The sequence below is a fragment of the Mustela erminea genome, chromosome 11, assembly GCF_009829155.1.
Source record: "Mustela erminea isolate mMusErm1 chromosome 11, mMusErm1.Pri, whole genome shotgun sequence".
Taxonomy (NCBI): Eukaryota; Metazoa; Chordata; class Mammalia; order Carnivora; family Mustelidae; genus Mustela; species Mustela erminea.
Genome location: NC_045624.1, coordinates 37,011,182 through 37,032,992, shown reverse-complemented (window position 1 = coordinate 37,032,992; position 21,811 = coordinate 37,011,182). Strand labels below are relative to the sequence as shown.

General features: G+C 40.7%; 1 protein-coding gene across 3 annotated transcripts in view; it reads right to left on the bottom strand.

Annotated features, from left to right (window-relative positions):
• Positions 1–21,811, bottom strand: part of DOCK4 (dedicator of cytokinesis 4) — a 431,597-nt gene that overhangs the window by 213,120 nt on the left and 196,666 nt on the right. For all 3 annotated transcript variants that reach the window (XM_032304000.1, XM_032304002.1, XM_032304001.1), the window contains exons 5-8: positions 20,599–20,695; positions 15,306–15,454; positions 10,311–10,395; positions 3,327–3,478 (exon numbers count right to left, since the gene is read on the bottom strand). In XM_032304000.1, the coding sequence (XP_032159891.1) occupies positions 3,327–3,478; positions 10,311–10,395; positions 15,306–15,454; positions 20,599–20,695 (483 nt within the window). The remainder of the gene's footprint in view (positions 1–3,326; positions 3,479–10,310; positions 10,396–15,305; positions 15,455–20,598; positions 20,696–21,811) is intronic.

Below are 21,811 nucleotides of genomic sequence, written 5' to 3'. Positions count from 1 at the left end.
TTTTAAAGCATTTAGGGTGAAGTCTGGAAAATGGTTAGTGCTCAGTAAATGCTGGCTGTTTACTTCTTAGAGGAGGAAAGCTTAAAAAAAAAAAAATAATAAAAGTCCCAAAGATTTGTCTGCCTTGTGGGAGGAACAAACATTTACTGCTCCTCACCACACCTCCACTGGCTTAGCCCACATTGGCCCGTCCACCTACACCTGGACAACGTAACTTCCTGTGATTAATGGTCAGGATCAATGCTATAAATATTATTCTTGGGATGTGTCTTATTTTTTCTATATTATAGCAGTCATGATCTTTAACAACAAAAGCATTCACTTAAATATACCACCTTTTGTCTACAGATTTACATTGTTTGGACTGGACATGGAACTCAGAAAAAGAAAAAAAAATCAAATTATCAGTTTCCCCAAAAAAATAATTACAGGACAATTTAAGAGGGAGAAAGGGAGGGAAACTGTAGCTAAAAAGTGACTTGCGAAACTTATCAATCATGGGCTTGATTTCCAGATTCCAGATAAGAAATTTAGAATTCCAGATAAGGGTTCCAGATAAGTGCTAATTCCAGATAAAGAATTTGTAAAATTGTATGAGTCAATATGGGAAAACTAAAGGCTGGCTGGAGATGGATACTTGATCATGAGGGAATATTAAGTCGTTAAGCGAATATCAGTCGTTAAGTGTCTGCCTTCCGCTTAGGTCATGATCCCAGGATTCTGGGATCGAGCCGCATATCTAGCTCCCTGCTTGGCGGGAAGCCTACTTCTCCCTCTCCCACTACTCCTGCTTATGTTCCCTCTCTCGACATCTTTCTGTCAAATAAATAAATAAAATCTTTTTTAAAAAATAAGGGAATATTAATTTCTTAGGTAGTAATTTCTTTGGAATTCCTCTTTTTTAGGGATATACCCACATTTGAAAATGGGTATCTGGTATTTGCCTCCAAATAACCTGGAGGCAATGAGGAGGACTGGAAAGGGGTGTGGTTTCAATAAGACCAGGTTTGAGCTGATCACTGTTGAAGCTGGAGGCAGGTACCTGAGGCTTTATGATACTATTCTACCTTTTCACATCTGTAATTTTCTAAGAAAAAAAAAAAAAGTTTAAAAAAGAAATGCAAGTTGGTTTTAAAATACCCATACATCCCACACTATTGGGCCTAAGAAGAAACACAAGGTCTCAAAATCATATCTTACCTTTGTAATACCTTTTTCTGAAAAGACGCAAAAGCTTACACTTTACACTTATAAGCGAGGCTGGGAGCCCTGAGAGAAGCCAGATTTGTCACCAGTTCCAAGATGAATGAAAAGACAGAGGCAAGTGAAGGGGTCAGGGCAGCTGCAGTCAACAGCAAAAACCAGAGTCAAGTCCGGTCTCCAGATTTGCGTATCCTAAGGCCCCTTCAAAGGGTAATGGTGACTTGCGCTGTGCCATCAATGGAACCAAAGCTACTCACAGCAAGGTTCTGAAAATTCCCTAAAGGAATAATCGCTGTGCTGCCCAAGATCTCAGAAAGCAAGAACATAAATCTGAAACTGTTCCATCACCTCGTAAGCATATCTATCTATTCTTACTTATTCTTTTGCTCATCATCTTTGCGATGATTACGATGTAGAAGCAGTGAAGAAGGACTTAGGCTTGATGTCTTCTAGGGCCATGACTTCTCAGGTGGATTATCAGAGAAGTGTGTGTGACAGAGGCCAGGGAGAGGGGGAGAAGAAGAAAAGGGGGAAGGGGAAGGGAGAGGCGGGCACAGAGGGGAGCCCAGCTGCGTCACAGAGCAGAAAAAAGGCCCAACTCCTGGTATGAACTTGGAGACCACAAAAACATATTTTGGGGATCCTGTACCCAGGTTATTTTCCCACTTTCATCAAGCACATAGGAATAAAAGAAGGGGAATTCTGTTGCTTAAAACCTAAAACGATATTTTAGGAGATTTCAAAATGTTTATAACAAAACTAAGAGAGCAGCTAATTTTAATTCTAAATTAACACATTCCTGTGGTGATGCAATGTGAACATTAGTGGCAAAGGGGAATTTTTACATAGTCTTCAAAACCTTAGCTTAACAGGAATGAGTAGAAGAATGACCTCATGCCTCCCTTTTACTTTTCCTATAGTTTGTTAAATATTTTAGAGACAACATGTTATATAGACAATGTTATGGGGAATTTTTGTTAAACTATCTGGAAACCAAGCTCTCTAAGACACTCGTCAATATGTTAGCAAGTATTATCTCTAAATAATCTTTCACATTTCTAAAGCAAGTGCTAAGCTGCAATTTGGATCTGTTTTTCAAGCCTTTATTTTCTTCCCTTTTTAGCACTACTGGTCTGTGTTTCTAACTTACGACTGATTTCCTTCAAAAGCGTATAAAGTAGATTTTGAAACTATTATCATTGTTAATTACACATCTTATAAATTCTGTCCTTGCTACCTAAAAATATATATGTATTTTTTAACCAGGAGAGAAATACTCCAGAATTATTTTGTATTTATTAAACAATGTATGTGGCTCAGAGTTGCTTAAAATTGTCAGCATTTTAATAAGCATCATTTTTTAAAACATGGTAAAGTTGGGTCATGTGTGATTTGTGTGTTATAATTTTAATTCTAAATTTAATTTTTAATGTAAAAGGTGGCATGCATTGTGTTCAACTTTAAAGCAAATATCAAAAAATTTGAAACATTAAAAAAAAAATCTCAACAAGGGTGGAGGCTTTTGAATAACCACCAAAATATCCACTACAGTTTTTTCCTAAATATTAAAAACTTGCCCTAAGAGAAGACACTGAGAACTAAGGGGAAAAAAAAAAAAGTATATTTGAAACAGCTTACCATTTCACAGCTCTGAAACTCTAATGGGATGGTTTCCAAGTACTTACCCGTCTCTTGATATTATCTAACACAGGGAAGACAACAATAATGCAATTGTTTACTGCAAATTTGAAAAATACAATGTGTTGACCTTGATAAGCAAACCAACTTTGCACTTTAGAAATATTGTCTTCCTTGCATTATCAATATAAAGTAACTCGAATAACAGACCTGATATTAATGACATACTTTCATTTAGTAATAATTATCATGGTTCTACACCCCTTTTGAGTTTTTCAAAGAACTTCTGTATGCATCACCCCATTTAACTTTCATGGGAACCTCCACAGGGTAGGCAGGTTAGAAATTCACAGAGGTCTACAAATGAGAAAACTGTGGCTCACAGAGGAAAAGTATACAAGGTCCTATATTCCAAAGCTTGCCAATTACAAATGCTCACCATTGCAACATGCAGAAATCCTAGGCATGTTTCCATATGCAGTTACCTGATTGGTCGATTCTCTTTACTGTCGAAGAGTGAGAAGATGACCTCAAGCTCCTCCCCCAGATTGGAACACATGAGGCTCTTCATCTGCACAAAGAGGTGGTGATTGCTGGCCTGCACTGGGGTGTCTTTCTTCCGATGTCGGTGCTCCATCTGAATAACATGCCCCAACAAAAACATGATCAGCATGGACTGAAGAAAACAATGTGATCCAACAAACTAGTTAGCGATCGTATGATTATGATGTCTGGTGGTACCTTTTTTTTTTAACCCCCCCGCCCCATGGATTTGGCATCTGGTTGGATGATACACTCCAAATTTTCTTCCAACTTCTTAAAATAAGAAACCATGAAGTCTGCAGACCATCAAGGAATCTTGCTTTAAGAATTTGGTTTATCATCTAATCTATCTATCTGTCTGTCTATCTATTGAGGGAGAGGTGGGGAAAGGGGGAGAGAGACAGAGAATTGTAAGCAGGCTCTACGCCCAGCACAGAGCCCAACGTGGAGCTCCATTTCACAACCCTGAAATCATGACCTGAGTTGAAATCAAGAGTCAGATGCTTAACGGACTGAGCCACCCAGGCGCTCCAAGAATTGGGTTTTAAATCATTAATGTTAAAATGATAGCAACTTGCTGAGTAGGTTCAGGCAGCATGAAGTTCAAAAGATTCTACTGTTCCCTTATCAACCTCCAGGGAGAAAACAAATTATTACTCATCGTTAAAAAAAAAAAAAAGAAAGAAAGAAAGACTAAACTGTATCTGGTCATTTCACTGACAGTAGTTAAACAATGTAGCCATGATTTCACATTTTTCATAATTAAAAGTCCTTTTAAAGTATACAAAATTGCAAAATTATGATAGTTTTCTGAGACATGCTGTGGTGATATTCAATCACGAGACTTGCCGTGGAGCTACAGGGAGGCAGATGGGGAAGCAGGTGAGCTGGCTAAAAGGAGGAGCAGCATCATGTCCACATCTCATTCCTGCCTATCAGAGGCTACACTTGGGAGGCAGGATCAGAAGCGGGCATTAACAGAAGTGAAGGAGGAAAGGAATCACTGATAGTTTGGGGGTGAACAGAACATGGGGGAGACCAGTCAGGCAACACACACTTGTTAACTGTCTCCTCTGTGCCAAGCAGTGGGAACGCACTGATGAGAAAACAGAAATAGCCCCCACCTTCACGGATCTTATCTACCAGGGGGAGCAGACAGCAACAAAATCATCCTGCATGCAGACAGGAAACCACAACTGTGACAAATGGAGAGGAAGAACCAGCTTACCATGAGGTTCTGGAAGGATGCGATCTGACTTGTGTCTGGGCAGTCAGAACAGGTGTCCTGAGAAAGTGACACTTTGGCCAAGACCCAAAGACGAAGCAGGAGCAAGGAATAATGTAGGACAGTGGTTCTCCAGCAAGGTGCTGGAAAAAAACCCAGTTGTTCTTCCCCCTAACCTATTATAGGCAGATTATTTTGATAACATACAATAAAAATGTCATGGTAATGTTAGAATGTTGTGATGGTTTCTAAATTTTGCTCACCGTTTTTGTACTTGGACCAGTTACAAACGGTCCACGGTCCAGATAGTTCTTGGACCACCTTCAAGGAGAAGTGATTCAGGGTAAGAGCACAGGGAAAACATATACAAAGGACTGTGTATTCGCAGAACAGGTGCGGAGAATGAGGAGGAATTTTGCTTTCCTAATACAGATTACTAATGGCCACCTCTTCTGGCTCACTTCACAGTTAAAAAAAAAAAAAAAGTTCAGGAATTAATTCCACAGTAATGGGGTAATATCCTTTCCTAGGGGTAAGGCACATAACCCTGTTTCTACATGAACCATTTTTTTTTTTAATGTTTCTTAGTTCAACAATTCCTGACTGACGAAGATTTGAAAGGAAAAAACACCATATAAATTTACAACTGTAAATGCAACAGGAAGAGATTACGAGAAGTTTTTCATGCTTATATCTTTTATTTGAAGTACTCAGAAGGTAAACAGTTAAAAACGCAATTAAGCAAATGCATCTGTAATCACTGTATACTCAACAGGTACGACGGACAGCTCTCTGCGAAAGTGAAGAGTCCACTTTCTTGTAAAGTGCATCTCAGCTTTGTGTTATGTGTTACTGATGATTGCTAGAAAAACCTTCCTGCAGAGAAAATTCTAACCATAGGGGAAAAATAAAAAGCATAGTTCTGCCTTGTTTTCTGAGAAGGTTGCTCTATTTTGTGCTTTTTAAAATTCTTTTTTTACCAAAGCAAAAGAAGCATCATACGGTCATACAACTACATTCCTTTAATTCACAAAGAAGCTTTTTATTTTCTGAAAATGCTAACTTATTTACTGATATACTTAAAAGTTGAGGGTAACAGCTCAAAGTACTATGAAGAAATGAATGAAGATTATGGACTAGAGTGGGAGAAACAGGTATAAAAACCTTATTTAAATAAAGGACCTCAAGGAGGTCTTTAGAAACCTCTGATCTTTATTTCAAACAATGCAAAGCTCCTAGCTAGCATCAGTCAAAACATTCATTAAAAATGGAGCAAAAAAGAAAAAAAAAAAAACTAGCTCCTTTACTCATGCAAGGAATTCAATATATCTAGATCAGTGGTTCTCAACCTTGGCTGCACTTTAGAATCACCAGGAGAGCTTTTAAAAAATACTTATGCCCAGGACCTATCCCAGAACAATTAAATTAGAATTTCCAGGGGATAGGGGTCCAGAGAGTGATAGTTTTAAAAGCTCCCCAGGTGATTCTAATGTGCAATGAGGGTTGAAAACTATTGATTGAGATCATATGCAAAGACATGCAAATCAATGCTGACTGAAAAATGCATTGCTGCATCTTCTGTAAAATTACTGCCTTCGAACCTTGGATTTTTGCATGCATGCCTGTCCTAAGGCTGATTATCCACATGTGATATAAGTCATCACAAATGGCTCCGAAATCTCCCCTTCATCCGCCCACCATTCTTCCAGGTCTGCAAAAGATATGGACGTAAGTAGGTTGTGATGACTTGTTTATCTCCTGGTAACTCACTACTATGGGGAACGGCTAAAAATATCTCTGTGAAAATATTATTACAAAAACAAAATTAAAAAGGCATGTTCACACTTTAAGGGCTATAATTTGGTGGTTATAACAAACAGACAAAAATCCATCTGTGAAATGAATTATGCTTACAAAGGCACCTACCAGCCACTCTAAATGTGCTTATTGTTTAACTAAACCTTTGATTTGGAAAAGAAAGAGATTCATTCCAAAGATTTATTGAAGGGATATAAATATTTAATCCTCATATAATGTATCAATTACTGGGTAGATTGCCTATATCATGGTTTTTCAGCTTCAGAACTACTGATAATTTGGGCTGGATATTTCCTTGTTGTGAGGGCTTTCCTGGGTTTTGTACAATGTCCAGCAGCTTTCTCTGGCTTCTATGCATCAGACCCAGAAGCACCTCTCCCCACCTCCATCCACCCACCCCCCAATTGTGACAACCAAAAATGTCTCCAGACATGGTCAAATGTCCCCTGCTCTCTGTTTGAGAATCTCTGGTCCACCCACTAAGGATCATAAAGCAGTTAGTTAACGTGATCTTATAAAACCAAGAAAGGTTTATAAAAAGATACTCTGTGTGCACAGATAAACAGAGAATCTAGCTAAGGCTCTCTTTATTTACAGAAGGATTGGGATCTGGCCTTTGGCAGAAAACCAAATGTTCCAAGTGGACATATGTTAACACTGTGAGGTTTAGCACATTTTACTGCTTAGATGAACATAATTAGGTGAGAAAGATCTGCTAACAAGGCTATCCAAAACCTAAAGCAAGACTGTTTCTCTTCTTTTAAAGATGCAGTATGGATTTAGCAAGATACAAACGTCTGTGTTTCAAATAGGACATGGAGAAGACATATTAAAAAAAACAACAACAGCAAGTGCCAACAATCAATCAAACATCCCCTACTGGGGCACGCATGCCATGGCCCTTGAACTGTAAGTGACGACAAACACCAAAAAAACGACGCTGACAATGACGACCGGCAAGGCATTGGCGGTGGTTCCTGTGAACTTCACCGGTGAAGTCACTATAGTCAGTCACTTCTATGCTGCCCAGAGAAAAAGAGCAGCGCGATGGACAATCTGATTACTGCTCGGCCAGGACATAAACAGGAACCGGAAGCTGCCTTGCCAAGAACAGGTTCTTCTGCAGCTTATAATAATTTGGGTTTTCCTTGGGCTGCTGTCTTTGCTTTACCAACAGTAAAATATGACCACTACTAGGAGAAACTAAATTTTCAAGGAAAATCACAAATGAACACCTTGGGTGAGGATTTGAGCTCTAAAAATGAAAAACACCCTGGCCTGGAAGTCCATGCTCATCAGTGGGAGTCCCCTGCACCAGGGACAGCCACCCAGATGAGACCCCAGAATCGTATCAACATAGCACTCCCAGCGGTCATCACTAACCAATCGGAATGTTGAAAAAGATGGAATCAATTTGCCATCCAATATAAGACATCAGGTCAGAAGAACAAAGATAAAATCACACACATACAAAACCAAACTAGAAAAACTAAAATCTACTTGTGTCAGACACTGTTAGTTGCTTATCGAGTATATGCCATCCCTTAACTAAATATGGGATGTGACTATGTTCTTGCCAAAGAAATGTAACTGCAAATATTGTGTGGAACTTCTAGCCCAGCTCTTTCAAGCCTTTCTCCTTCCTACTGCTGGAAAGCAGATGTAATGGCCAGAGCTCTTGCAGCTGTACTGAACTTGGAAGTATCCTTAACGATGGAAGCCATGGACTGTCTGGCAGAAAAATAAAAAGTCTGTATCACTTTTGACACCATGAAACCAGACACAGGCCCAGAACCTCCTGCCTCCTGGCCTGCGAAAGAAATAAATTTCTATCATGTCTAAGCTTCTACTACTTATTTCACTGAACACAGGCAGATCTAATCTTAAGATCTGGCATGTAAGGTATCAATTATTCTTGCCACTTGCCTCTCTAATAAGGATGAAATAAAGGTGAGCAAGGAATGTAAATCGACTGAACGCTTAGGTGCACTGCAAACATTAACTGTCAAGGAAAGGTCACTTACAGGCATTTCTTATTTAATCTTCCTAACAAACATGGTAAGAAATATTTCCTTACTTAACAGGGGAAGAAAGAGAATCTCTGAGAGACTAAGTGATAAGCTCAAGACCACACGCCCAAGAAAAGGGAATTCAAATCCAGTTTTTTGGATCTACACCCATGGTCTTTTCATAAGACCATGATGACCTCAAAAACACTGAGTGATGACTTATGAAGTACAAAGCACTGTACGAGATTATCTTGGGGATGACAGAGGAAGTATAAAACACTGCCTACCCCGAAGAAACTTCCAGTCGCGTGAGATTAAAAAAGTAAGAGACAAATTTGATGCTCAGTCCCTTAAAGAAAGCAACTGCAACAAAGACACTCCACTGGAGGACAGGGCTCACAAATAAATTACCCAGATTTTACTTGTTATACAAGCAAAGAATGAGGGGTGACTTGAACTTGAGATGCTCTTACTTTGTTTCCTTCCTCCTTCTCTCCCTCCCTCCAACTGACATCTAACTGTGGTTTCTGCTTAGCACTGATGCCACAAAGGTGTGCAGAAATGTCTCTCAAGAAGCTCAATGTGAAGGAAATTCTCTACAGAAGGCAGAATTAATTCCAACTGACATAATAAGGTGCAGATAAATAATCTGAGCAGAGAGCAGTGATGAAGGAAAAAACTGAAAGTGGTAGAACTGCTTTTTAAAACTCAGACATCAGCTCTGATGGGCCGACCGGTGATTTCCCCACATTTCTCAGACCCAGATCATCTCAGGTCAAGACTATCCCCACTATTCTATGAAGACTACTGTACACTTGGGAAGCTATCCAAAAGAGGGAGGGTCTTCCAGAAATGAGTCTACTATTTACCATAGGTGCTGTTCCTTTCAACATTATAGTAAGATGCATGGGAAACCATACTGAAGTAAAATTACACTGGCATCATGGCTTTTGAAAGCCCTTCCCAGCCATAATCTTTGATTTGGGGTTTTAAAAGAGCTTAGTTAAATATCAGGAAATTAGGTAATTTTTACACAAGTATTAAGAATAAAAGGCTAGGGGCGCCTGGGTGGCTCAGTTGGTTAGGTGTCTGCCTTTGGCTCAGGTCATGATCCCAAGATCCTGGGATTGAGCCCCGCATCAGGCTCTCTGCTCAGCAGGAAGCCTGCTTCTCCCTCTCCCTCTGTCTGCTGCTCCCCCTACTTGTGCTCTCTGTCAAATAAATAAAATCTTAAAAAAACCAAAACCAAAACCAAAGGATATAAGGCTAAATACAAGGCAGACCAGACCAGATTTAACTTACCATGTAACTAGGAAAAACTCAAGTGCTAGGTGATGAGCAATATGATCAAACATCTTAGAATCATTCACAGACTTTAGAACTGAGGATGGATTAGGGGCTAGAAGGGGTGGGGTAAGTTCAGCAGTTGCAGACAATGGAGGAGACACTTTCGATGGATTTTGCATATGGTGGTAATGGGGGCAGGGAGTGGGGGCAACATTTTGGGGAAGAATAAGTGGATATCATTAGCCTCAGCACTGTACTGGAAAACAACATAAATATATAGGATTTGTGGGCATATCACTAAACTAACAAAATATACAAAGATGTGCAAAAGAACTTAGAACTTCTTTGGATTTACTTCCTAATATCTAAGACTTGAGAGCTCAGTAGTGCCCATCATATGATTCTGGAACAGGTGAAGTGCCCCAGTTTTTTACCTGGGGCATGGTCACCTCAGCTCTCAATTCTCTTGACTTGCTCCAAATTAAACTTGGAACATCCTGTTCTTATAAAATCAATCAAGTATGAAGAATGCCATGGAAACCACAAAATTAGCAGTGAGGCTGTAAGCCAAGGTTCCATGTACCTACCAGTCGGTAGAGCTCAGTAATGCTGATGTCCTCTGGATCCACCATTGCATACTCTTTCCTGGGCACCAGATCCAGTCCCAGTTGTCTAGAAAACACAGAAAAAATTGGGGGGAAAAGTCAATTCTATAGACTATATTAAAGAAGAGCATTTTTACTGTGCCATCTCGAAATCAGATATGTCTCCCACCATCCTTCATTCACTCCTATCTTCTGACTTATACTTGGAGAAGCCAACATAACCAGGCTGGACATGCGGCATAACTTTAGAAAGATGACAAAGGCAGGTCAATCGAGGGGATGGGCAGGCCCTGTGCCCCTGCCACTGGAAGCCCCAAGAACCACCACCACAGAAACTCTTCCATGTTAGACCAGGGCAGAAACAAGAGAGAGACATACTTTTGTTCTAGAAATCAAGAGCTAAGAAGAGGGAAGTCTAGCCTTTAGGATTTGACCTCGCAATACATAGCTAGTTACATCCAGAGCAAACACATTTCTAATGTGACTCTCTGGCAACATGTGTAGTCCTCAGTTACAGAAAGTTCTGGGGTCGGTCATTTGAAGAAACTCAGGAAAGGCAGGGGACAGAAGTTAAAGCAGTACAGTTTTAGGCCTGGGGTAGTGAAATGGTTTAATCTCTCAGGTCAGATGGACACAGCTGACATGTGGCTTACTGTACTGAGAACTGTTCTAAGGTTATACATCTAGCCTCAGTGAGAGCAAGTGTGGCGGCTGATTTGTGAGGTCCTACCACAGATGGAGGAAAATCAGTGTAACTGCCACTTCGCCTCTAGGGACCTTGGTGACATCCTCCTCTCCAGGGTGCCCGCTTGACTACAATGATATCTATGTTGTATCATTCATCTCCTGAAGCTTCCACGACCATCCCAAAAATGTCACGATGTCTCTGTGATGCCCTGTGGATCAAGGCCAAGATACCGTTTCTCTCCCAGACTCTCCTCAGTTAGCCCATTCCATGTCTCACTGTAATTCTCTGATGATAATTTTTTCTGTGTCCCTTTCACATCGTCTTCTAACACGGGTGCCTTCTGCCATGGCATTTCCAGTTATAAAACCACAGCTTTCTCCCTTGTGTATTAAAAAAAAAATCCTGAAATCTCGTACCTTCCCCCAAACTTCATTAGAGGTTTTGTAAATAGAACTCATTAATTTGGCACTTACTTCAAGCTGACCCAGCCACCTTGAGGGACAGCTGTTCTTATAATGGCAGTAGTTGTCTTTGATGTGAAAAAGTTTAATTTTCTTCAATTATGTTTCTCTTTGAGAAACATACAAATCACACTCCCATTCTCTAATTTTTGTTGAACTTTCAAATCACATACAGCATTGTGATTTGTTCTCAAAGTATTATGGAGTAAATGTGTTCCTTTATATGGAAGCCCAATAAAGCCAACACTATTAGGATTATATTTGAAGACAGGGACCATAATAAGGTAATACAGGTTACATGAGGTCATAAGGGTGGGGCCCTAATCCAATAGAACTGGTGTTCTTATAAGAGGAAGCAGAGACCCCAGAGATTTCTCTATCTCCACGTAAGCACAGAGGAAAGGTCATGTGAGGACACAGCAAGAAGGCAGCTGTTTGCAAGCCAGCAAGACAGCCCTCACCAAATTTGAATCTGCCAGTACCTTGATCATAGATGTCCAGCCTCCAGAACTGTGAGAAAATACATGTGTTGGTCAAGCCACCCACTCTATGATATTTTGTTATGGCAGCCCTAGCAGACTAATATATCCCCCCTTGGTCTACCTCACCAGGGATTCTGATAGGGTCTATTCCCCATTCTCTGCCCCCTCCCAAGAGAGAACCACTGCACTCCAATATAAGACATCATTTGACACCAGGTCGGTATTGCTGAGGAAAGATTATCTAGCAAAGGAAAGAGGATATATAACTACACATGAATCATGGCACCAACCTTACCCACAGCTCCTTCTTTGAGAAGCTGTCCTATCCTGAGTGTCATGAGGAGTTGCTGAGGCAGTCTAGTCATCTGACATCTCCCCTACCCCAGGCACACATGACTGGCTTAACAGATAGACACCCGACCTAAGGACAAATAATCCAGGGACTGGCCAATAGCTTATGAGTGGCTGGTAGAAAACCTCAGTCTAGACAGGAATAGTAGATTTTGGCTTTCAATGAGATTCCTTCTTTGAGAATTTGGACCTGGAAAGTCAGAGCATCAGCCATATGGCACGAGGAAGAAAAGATATAAGAAGGACAACTGGTGTCCATCACTGGAGAATGAGAAAACTCCAACTCTAGCCGCAAAGGCTCTGGAGCAGGTGTGAAGTCCAGAAACCTCCTGGTCCTGGGGTCCCAGGAGCCTTTAACTTGCAAGTCTTTCTCTCCTAAAGCTGGAATTGTTCAGCTTCTGCTGGCTTCCTGGGTCCTAGCTGTATGAAGAGAGCTTCCTCTGTTTTTATTTTGTTTTGTTCACTCCTAGGTATATCCTTAGGATACCTCTCCCAGTGTCTGAGATTTTCGTAGCTCACAGAACAGGATCAGGGTAGTGTTTTAATATCAGGAAGAAGAAATGAGGTAAAAGGAGAAAGGAGAAAATGCTCAGGATATGAGAGACTAGAGCAGGGAAGGGAGGGGCACACTCTTTATCATTTCAGTCACTGGAAAGAAAGAAAGAATGGATTTTCCCTCCTGTATGATCTTAGTGAGAAAAGTCAAAGGACAACACAGGACTCTATGGAGAACAGAAACAGGTATCATTATTTTAACTCTGTGTGACACTTCCAGGTGTGGATACTTCTTTTCATGGCTCTGTTAAGGAACAAAAGGAAATAGCTCCTCCTCCACTTCCTCCCAAGCTTCCCACATGCAGAGGGCTTCTCTTTACCACTGGTTACATGCTCTCATGATACACAACATGAGATTGAACATTCTTAATTTATGGTCATCCAGAGATCTACATGCTGACAGATAATTTTGCAGAACAATCTGATCTAGTTTAATCTAGATAATTTAATTATCTAGAGATAATTCTCTTGCATTATCTGAATTTGTTTTTCTTTTAGCACTACTCAATAAGACAACTGATTTAATACTTACAAGAAGCCAGTAAACGCACAATCTGTGTGCTGTAAGTTGTTTTTAAGTTAAGTGGTCAAAGAAAACAGAATGAGACCTTAGAAAATTCATGAATTTGAGGATGAGCTATATAAATTATATTGTTCATTTTCATGCATCAGTGTTTTACCAACTTACCATAAATTAGCCACAGAACTGCCCAAAGTAAAGCTAGAATTTACATGAGTCAAAACGGAGTCATGATTCAGTCATAATTAATGTTTTTCTCTCTGTCATCATCTCCTTCCTAAAACTGAAAAAGTATCTTTCTGCCTGCTCTATATTTCTATGCTATTTTTGATAAGCTACTTCATCCAACTTTCTTCCTATTTACAAACTCATCTTTAAAGAAGGACCAGCATAATGACTAAGAGCCAATATAAGTCAGTGAAAACTCAAAATATTTTTTTTCAAAATGAAAAAGAAACACAGGATAGATAGCATGAGTCCCTTTCAAACAGCCTTGAAATTACCCCCACCCACTCTGCCTCATCTCACATAGCAAGACCGGAGGCTCCGTGCAAATGGCCGCCATGTTTTCTTCCCCAGGAAATGCTGTGTGTTTGGACTCATACGGTCCTGGAGCAGAAACGGCCCACAGACCTTCTCTAGTTCAACGTACTCCTTCCACAGGTGAGAAAAGTGAAGTCAAGAAGGGCTCAGGAATTCGCCTCATGTCTCAAAAAGCAGCATTCCTAGTCTAATGTCCTGTTGCCATTCCCCACCTACGGTTGTTTTTTGTTTTTTTTAATGCCCCACGGAATCAATCTTGTAGAGGTAAATAACCTGGGGCTATCATACTGCTCATCTGTAAAAGATGAATGGCACATCTTACTCAACAAAATAGCCCAAGTACTCAAGGTGAGCATGAGGCTTAAAGTAGGTCCATGTGCTCATAACTGTAGCCATCTCATCTCAGAGGAATCAAAACTAGCTTTTGAGAGAGCAACTTCCTGCAGTCAGAAGAAGCTGCACTCTAGCTTCAAATCGATTTTTCCAGATTCAATAAGAGGTGAATTCATCTGTGGTGTATGTCCTGCCATTTCCCCCTTTTTTGCTGGCTTTTCTTTTATTCTGTACCCCTAAGATCCTTTGAAGGTCCAATTAGCCAATGGGGACTGAGAGGGGAAAGGAAGGGAGGACAAAACCATGACACTGAGAGACCTTTTGACTTCTTGCAACAAGCCCAGGATCATAGCCAAAGTGTATTCTAATTTCTCACCCACTTATTAGCATTCATACTTAGTACAGTATCAGCCCTGATCAGAGCTTTAAATGATGAGATTAACTGAAGTGTTTGGAGGTTATTTTAGATTAGTCATAGTTTTATTTAAGAATAAATCTTGGTCTACTTTTTACTGAGTTCTCCAAAGCAGCTCCTCAAAGGGGCCAATATCTACACACAGGCGGATTCAAGGGCAATAATCAATTCCCCCACTGGTGCACCTGTTTTAAGACCTTTAATAGGCAGTGTTAGCATCAGCGTCTCCCTCCAGATTAGTCTGGTGACATATTACCACGATACGGAAGGGGTATATATTAAAAGCAAATACACATGCCAAACCTAAAGCTTATTTTTAAATAAGACCTATTTAGAAGAAGCCTTATCCGGTTGATCCCTGTACATATTTCATATTCTACAAGAACGTGCACACTGTCGACCTCACAGGCCACTAGAGAACAAACAACATCCTGATGCCCTCCGCAGCCTGAGGGGATCCAGTTCTCAGCTCCATCGATGACCGTCTTCCCTAAGCCCCCACAAGGAGAAAACTGAAAAAACCCCATATGGTGTTTTCGGTGTTATTACCACACAGTGACTCACACCTATGTGACATCTGTCACCAGAGACACCCCGCCCCTCCCCCCACCATGGGGGACGGTACTCACTCGTTGCCCCAGTCCAGGCGGGCGGTAATGTGACGCTTCACATCCTTCATCCGGTCGTGGGTCAGATGGCCCACCAGCACCTGCCGGCGCAGATCCAGGATCTCATTCATGATGTGCCACAGCCGATGGAAGAGATCGCCTTCATTTCTCTGGGAAGTACCCAAACATGGAAGCGGTGGTCAGTCCCCAGAGTGAGCGGGGTGGGGAAAGGGAAGGACAAGTCCAGCTCAGCCTCCATGTGCTTGCCACTCGGTGGGCAGATTCTCTGTGAACGGGTCCCTCTCCCCTCACACTCGAATACGCCCGCTGCGCTCTACACTCTCAGCCAGGTGCGTGGCCAGGTGCTGTCCAAGAATCCAACTTCCCTTTCCAGGAGTCCTCACCACGCCTCCACGCCCGGGGCCTACAGGCACTGCCCCTCCTCCACCTCCAACCCTCCTTTCTTTAGCTCCATCCACATTCTGCTGTCCTTCAAGGCTCTACCCGAATCCACCTCTGTCAGGAACCTTCCGTGATAACTCTTACCCACATTCTTTTCTCTCTTCTCTCAACAGTGGCTGCATACAATGAAGCCCGCTTCAACAGAAAACACTGTGTTCTTATTATTTCTTACATGCTGGTCTTCCTGCTTTACTGTATTTCCCATCACAAGCTGGCTCTACACAGAGAACTCTCAAACCCATTCACTGCTATTATCTGGTCACTATTCAGACTTCTATGAACAAACACTGTTTTCTTTCTTACTTGTTAAATATTCATGTAGATTCAAAACTCTCCTGGGAAATTCGTCAAGCAAGGCGACTTAACATAAGGAAGATGGGTGAAACTCCCAGCTTCAAATGCTGCTTTTGCTACTTATTTGTTTTAAAGCCTTGGCGAGTGAGTTCTGTCATCTGTGAAACAGACAGTCCTACCTTCCTGTTTGGTTGTTTTGTGGCCTGGAGATAATGTTGGTGAAGAGAGGACAGCACAGTGATGAAGAACACAGACTTGGGAGCCTGGCTGTGCAATCTGCATTCCAAGTTTGCCATTTACTCGCTGATAAACCTTTGGCAATTTATTAACCTCTTCGTGTGTATTTTCTTATCTATAGAATGGATATTATAATAACTACCTGATTGGGTCACTGTCAAGACTGATAAGTTAAAACACCAGAACTGTTAGAATAATGCCCGACCTAGAATAAATACCACCCAAGTGTTGGCAGTTACTAATACTGTTACTACCTGCCATGGGGTTGGTCCAGGACAAGCCTTCTGCTAACGTTGTCTCTTTACCCAAAGCTGGCCTGTATCTCTTACCTAGAGACATGGAGGGCAAAACTATTTCTAAGTATCTACCCTTCATCTTTCTTTCTTTCTTTTTTTTTTTTTTTAAAGATTTTATTTATTTATTTGACACAGAGAGAGAGATCACAAGTAGGCAAGGAAGCAGTCAGAGAGAGAGAGGAGGAAGCAGGCTCCCAGTGGAGCAGAAAGCCCGATGCAGGGCTGGATCCCAGGACCCTGGGATCCTGACCTGAGCCGAAGGCAGAGGCTTTAACCCACTGAGCCACCCAGGCACCCCAGCCCTTCCTCTTTCTTAACAAGAAGCAATACTTTTACTTTCTACTAAAATATTAGTAGAGGACATGAACAGTGGTATAAAAGGATTGAGATTTATGATACATCTGAAGCCCTCTGCAGTGAGAAACTGCCAGAAATAGCAGAAGTTCTGTGGGATGGGAAAAGATGCTCGGTCAGAACACATTTTTTTTTTTACATTTAAAAAAGTCATAACATGTCTTCTACTTTATCAAGACTTGGTGACTTGGAGTGTTTTAATGTACTGTGCGAGTAAGACAAATGTGCTGGCTGAACAGCAAAGCATTCTCCCTGACACTATCCCTGGTCCTCTGAGATAAAAATAATTGTGCTCTCGACATTTAAAGCTCTCTACTATGCTTGTTCTACTATTATCTCTCACTCTTTACTCATGTTATACGCTCCCATACAAGTCACGACAGGCACACTGTAATGCAATACTCTGGTAATTCACGGCTCAGAGTCCATGGTCTCCACTGGGTGTGATCCTCCAACCACAGATGCTGGGTCTCCCTCGGGTAGGCCCAGCAGCTGGAGAAAAATGGGATCCTTGATTTATGGGAGGTCATTTTGTGGATCTTGAGAGCTAGATTCCATCTAAGTCATGTGAAACAGTAAGGGAAGATCAAGAAAGACTTGAGGAGGTCAGTGGCCAGTGGAAATGTCCACAAGAGTCAAAGAAATTACATAAGGAAGATATAAAATAAGTCAAGTCCTATGCAGCAAAATGAAGAGGCAGCTCTGTTGGAAAAGCCATCAGCCCTGCTCTTGGGGACGACGGTGTTTTACAGTTGTGGACTTCATTTTCTAATGATGTCTCCTCTAGTACTTAAGTTGAAGAGAATGCTAAGACGATAAGGAAGCTGGATCCTTCGTAAAAATGAAACCAGCTGGTCAGCGTTCCCTTTAGGGAAGGGGACACAGGAACCCTGACATACCGCAGCCCTAACCAGCAAACCAGCCCTCCTCATGGGAAAGTATCGGGTATGTATCAGGTCTGAGCTGACAGCTGGTCATAAAATGGAAATGAAAAAGTGGACTGTAAATACTGTAAGAGTTATGAAGACTATTTAGAAAATATGAAAAATGCTCTTGGTTTAACATTAAATGAAAAGGGTAGAATATAATATTCAAGCCTTGGAATAAAACAGTATCTGAAAGTTCCTGCAATAAGTGCAAAATGTAGAAAAAAAGCTAATTATGAGTATTTTAGAGAATGGGTAAGTTTCCATTTGCCTCAAAATGAAAACAGCATGGGTTTGGAGGCAGCAGATCTACCTTTCGACTCAGGTTTTACCACTTAGCATGGGACCCTGAATAGGTTATCTCTGCTAAAGACTTGAGAATAAATACAAGTTGGCAGAGCACCAGGGAAGAAAGTTATAAAATATCCAGCCAAAGGCATGCACAGAAGTACTTAAGTAAAGGATGGCTGCTGTATTTCTCCTAAGATTTTTGTGATTATATTACCACTATTTTATTAAGTGATATTTTAAAGAACATTATTTAGGCTCTTACCAATGATATGAAAAAGAGCAACTAACATTTCTCAAGTATTTACCATGAGCTTTTAAGCTAAATGTTCTACTTATATTAAGTATATCTCATAAACTTCTTACAATTTACAAGATCTTATCCTCATCAAACATCTGCCAGTGGAGAAACCAGGCACCTTAAAACCACTGGAAAAGAGCAAGGATGAACTTGAATCAAAACACTGGGCTCAAAACACCTGTATAAGGGAAAGAGAACCTGGAAGGCCCAACACAGCCGAGTCGGCCTCATTCTCAAGGTCGAAAATCTGTTCCCTTCAGGTTCAACTTCATATTTGTCCCTAACATAACTGACTACAATGCCAGTATCCAAGAGAACTTTTAAATCATTCTATCTCTGTGTCCATTACTCAGGACATGAGGAGGTGGAAAAGTTACTCCTAGAGCTTACAACACACAGATTTTCAAACCAATCAAGTATGTCCCCAAAATAGATGTTCACAACCTGAAAAGCAGGTAAAAATAGCTAGGTGAGGCAGAATCAAGAGGAAATTCAACTTTGTTCCCCACAAGCTGCCACATAAAAGGCAAAGTGCTGGTGTTCTATCTCCACTAATGGAGGACGCTTACACTGCCATTCTTTTCATAACTCTTCTGTTGGGTATTTAAGATGCAATGATGTGAACATTTCCAATAGTTTCATTTCCACATATTATATACATTATTTTAAGTGAAATAATAGTTGGATTTTATATTCCTCCTAATATAAATTTTTTCAAAAATCTGGAAGGGAGGGGCGCCTGGGTGGCTCAGTGGGTTAACCTCTGCCTTCAGCTCAGGTCATGATCTCAGGATCCTGGGATGGAGCCATGCATTGGGCTCTTCAGCAGAGAGCCTGCTTCCCTTCCTCTCTCTCTGCCTGCCTCTCTGCCTACTTGTGATCTCTGTCAAGTAAATAAATAAAATCTTTAAAAAAAAAAATCTGGAAGGGAGATCTGCATTTCCTCTGTAACCTCTCAGCACAGATCCCTTGAGTTCAGTTACCTTGACTTTGCATTTACCTCATTCCAGCAAAGCTCAGACCGGCATTTCATCTAAGACTGTTTTGTGGATTTTCATAATGAGTCCTAAAGCCACCAGCTCCAGGAGGGCGTGGTCAGTGAAATCCAACATCAAAAGGGGTTTTATTTTTAAGATTTTCTTGCCTCAGTGAAATATCCTATTGCATTTTATATGTAACAGACAATGAAAACTGTCATTCTGTGCCAATGTCCTTCACTAATTGGGATTTTCTCTTTGACAAGCTGTTTCAAATCGTTTTGTCAGGCTAAGTACACCTTTATATTTTGAACGCACTCCCTTCAAATGATTAAGCTGTTCCATAAATGTCTTTGAAAATAAAAGGAGAAATAGCATTCGTCTTCCTCAAAGCTTCACCACCTCCAAATGTGTGCATATTCAGAGACCCAAAGTGAGGGCAATAGATTCACATCAGAATCCCAGCTCAGCCATTTTCCCACTGCGTAGGCCACAGCCAAGAACCTCATTCTGCCTCACGTTCCTTCTTTGTAAGCTGGGGATGTTCTCGGTCATCATTTCCTTGAGTGGGTGTATGGAGTTGATGAGGCATTGCATATGGCGTACCTCCCCATGGTTTGCAACACAGTAAGCTCTCAATAAGTATAATTTGTTGTAACAGGTAAATAAATACATAAAAGCATACTCTCCAGACATTGACCTGACCTCTTTTTTTTTTTTTTTTCAGGAAATATTCCTTTCTCTTGTGTATTTAAAATATTCTGGCTATTTGGCCTAAGGAGTCTGTCATTTTCCATATATTGAATCATTTATAGAAAATTAGAATAAAATACCACCGATACTCCAATTGCACTGAAAATAAATTTTTCTCCTTGAAAATTAAAAATACTCAGAAAGCCTGACACTAATTAGTTCCATGTAAACCATTCTGATCGATGAGATGCCATAAAAATCATCTTTTACATTCCTGCATCTTGAAAAAAAACTTAGAGAGCCCATGCTTAGTGCACACATGGATTACAGCAAGATTATGTCTTATTAGGCTCTGTATTTCTGACATCTGGAGGACCCCTAGTGCCTTAAACCAGGTGCTCAACAATTAGTCGATGCTAACTCCTGTTCAAGTTTTTCTTAAAATAATTCTCTATCCAAAAATTATGAGACTAAAAAGTTACTTACCACATAGAGCTGTTTCCACATGGTTCCCCAGTCTCTTAATGTTGATGTCATTTCTGTTATAACGGAGTCTTCAGTGGGAATAACCATTTCAAATTGTCTGTGAAATTAAAGAGAAAAACAAAGTCTACATGCAATTATCATAGATAACAATCTTCTTTGAAATCCTCTGAAAGATAAAAGTGGAAAAGGAAACTGCCTATTATTTTGGGTTCTGCAGACTGTAACGAGGATCTGATTAGAGACCCATGCGAGGAATGTTATGTGGGTCATGGCAGAATAATACCAAAAAGTCCAGCCACTTCATCCACATCAAGTTTGAGGAGTGTGGTCAGAAGAAACAGTATCAGAAGACTTCTGCTCCAGCCACAGTGTGACCACTAAAAAACAACTCATTTAACCTCTCAAGCCCAAAAGCCTTCATGTAACATGAGGTCACCAAGTCTGCATAAATTATGAGATAGCTTTTGCTTTTCAAGCACTATGACCATAGGACTCAAAGGGAGTAACAGACTTTTTCAATGATCAGTGTATTATGGCTGCAAACTAACTTAGTGTTAGAAATATCTAGACACCAAGGTACAGATTAAACACTCACTTGATCTTTTTTTTTTTTTTTTAAGATTTTATTTATTTATTTGACAGAGATCACAGGCAGAGAGGCAGGCAGAGGGAGAGAGGGAGGAAGCAGGCTCCCTGCTGAGCAGAGAGCCCCAATGCTGGGCTTGATCCCAGGACCCCGGGATCATGACCTGAGCCAAAGTCAGAGGCTTTAACCCACTGAGCCACCCAGGCGTCCCCACTCACTTGATCTTATCAACACTTTGTTTTTATTATTTGTACATGGGACCATGAAAAATGCTTAGTCTCTTAGTAATGTTATCAAGCATCATTGAACTTAAAAGCTTTTGCTATCACAGATGTTCCAATATCCATTGCGCAATGTTCCTCTCTCCAATTAGGGTCCTATACCATTCCTGTTTCTTCTCTAAAAGCAAACCACTATACTTGGAAAACATTCACATCAACATCTCCTAGTGTATGTAAGTGGTCCTGATATTGCATGAAGCCATGGACAAAAAATAAAATCCAAATTTCCTTTATTTTCCATTTCTGTCTTTGACATAAAACAACCTTTTTTTCCTCATCTCAAATTTGTTTTTTCGAATTCTTTTCAGTGTGTGTGCAGGTTAAAATGCCTAAGTGGCTATTATCA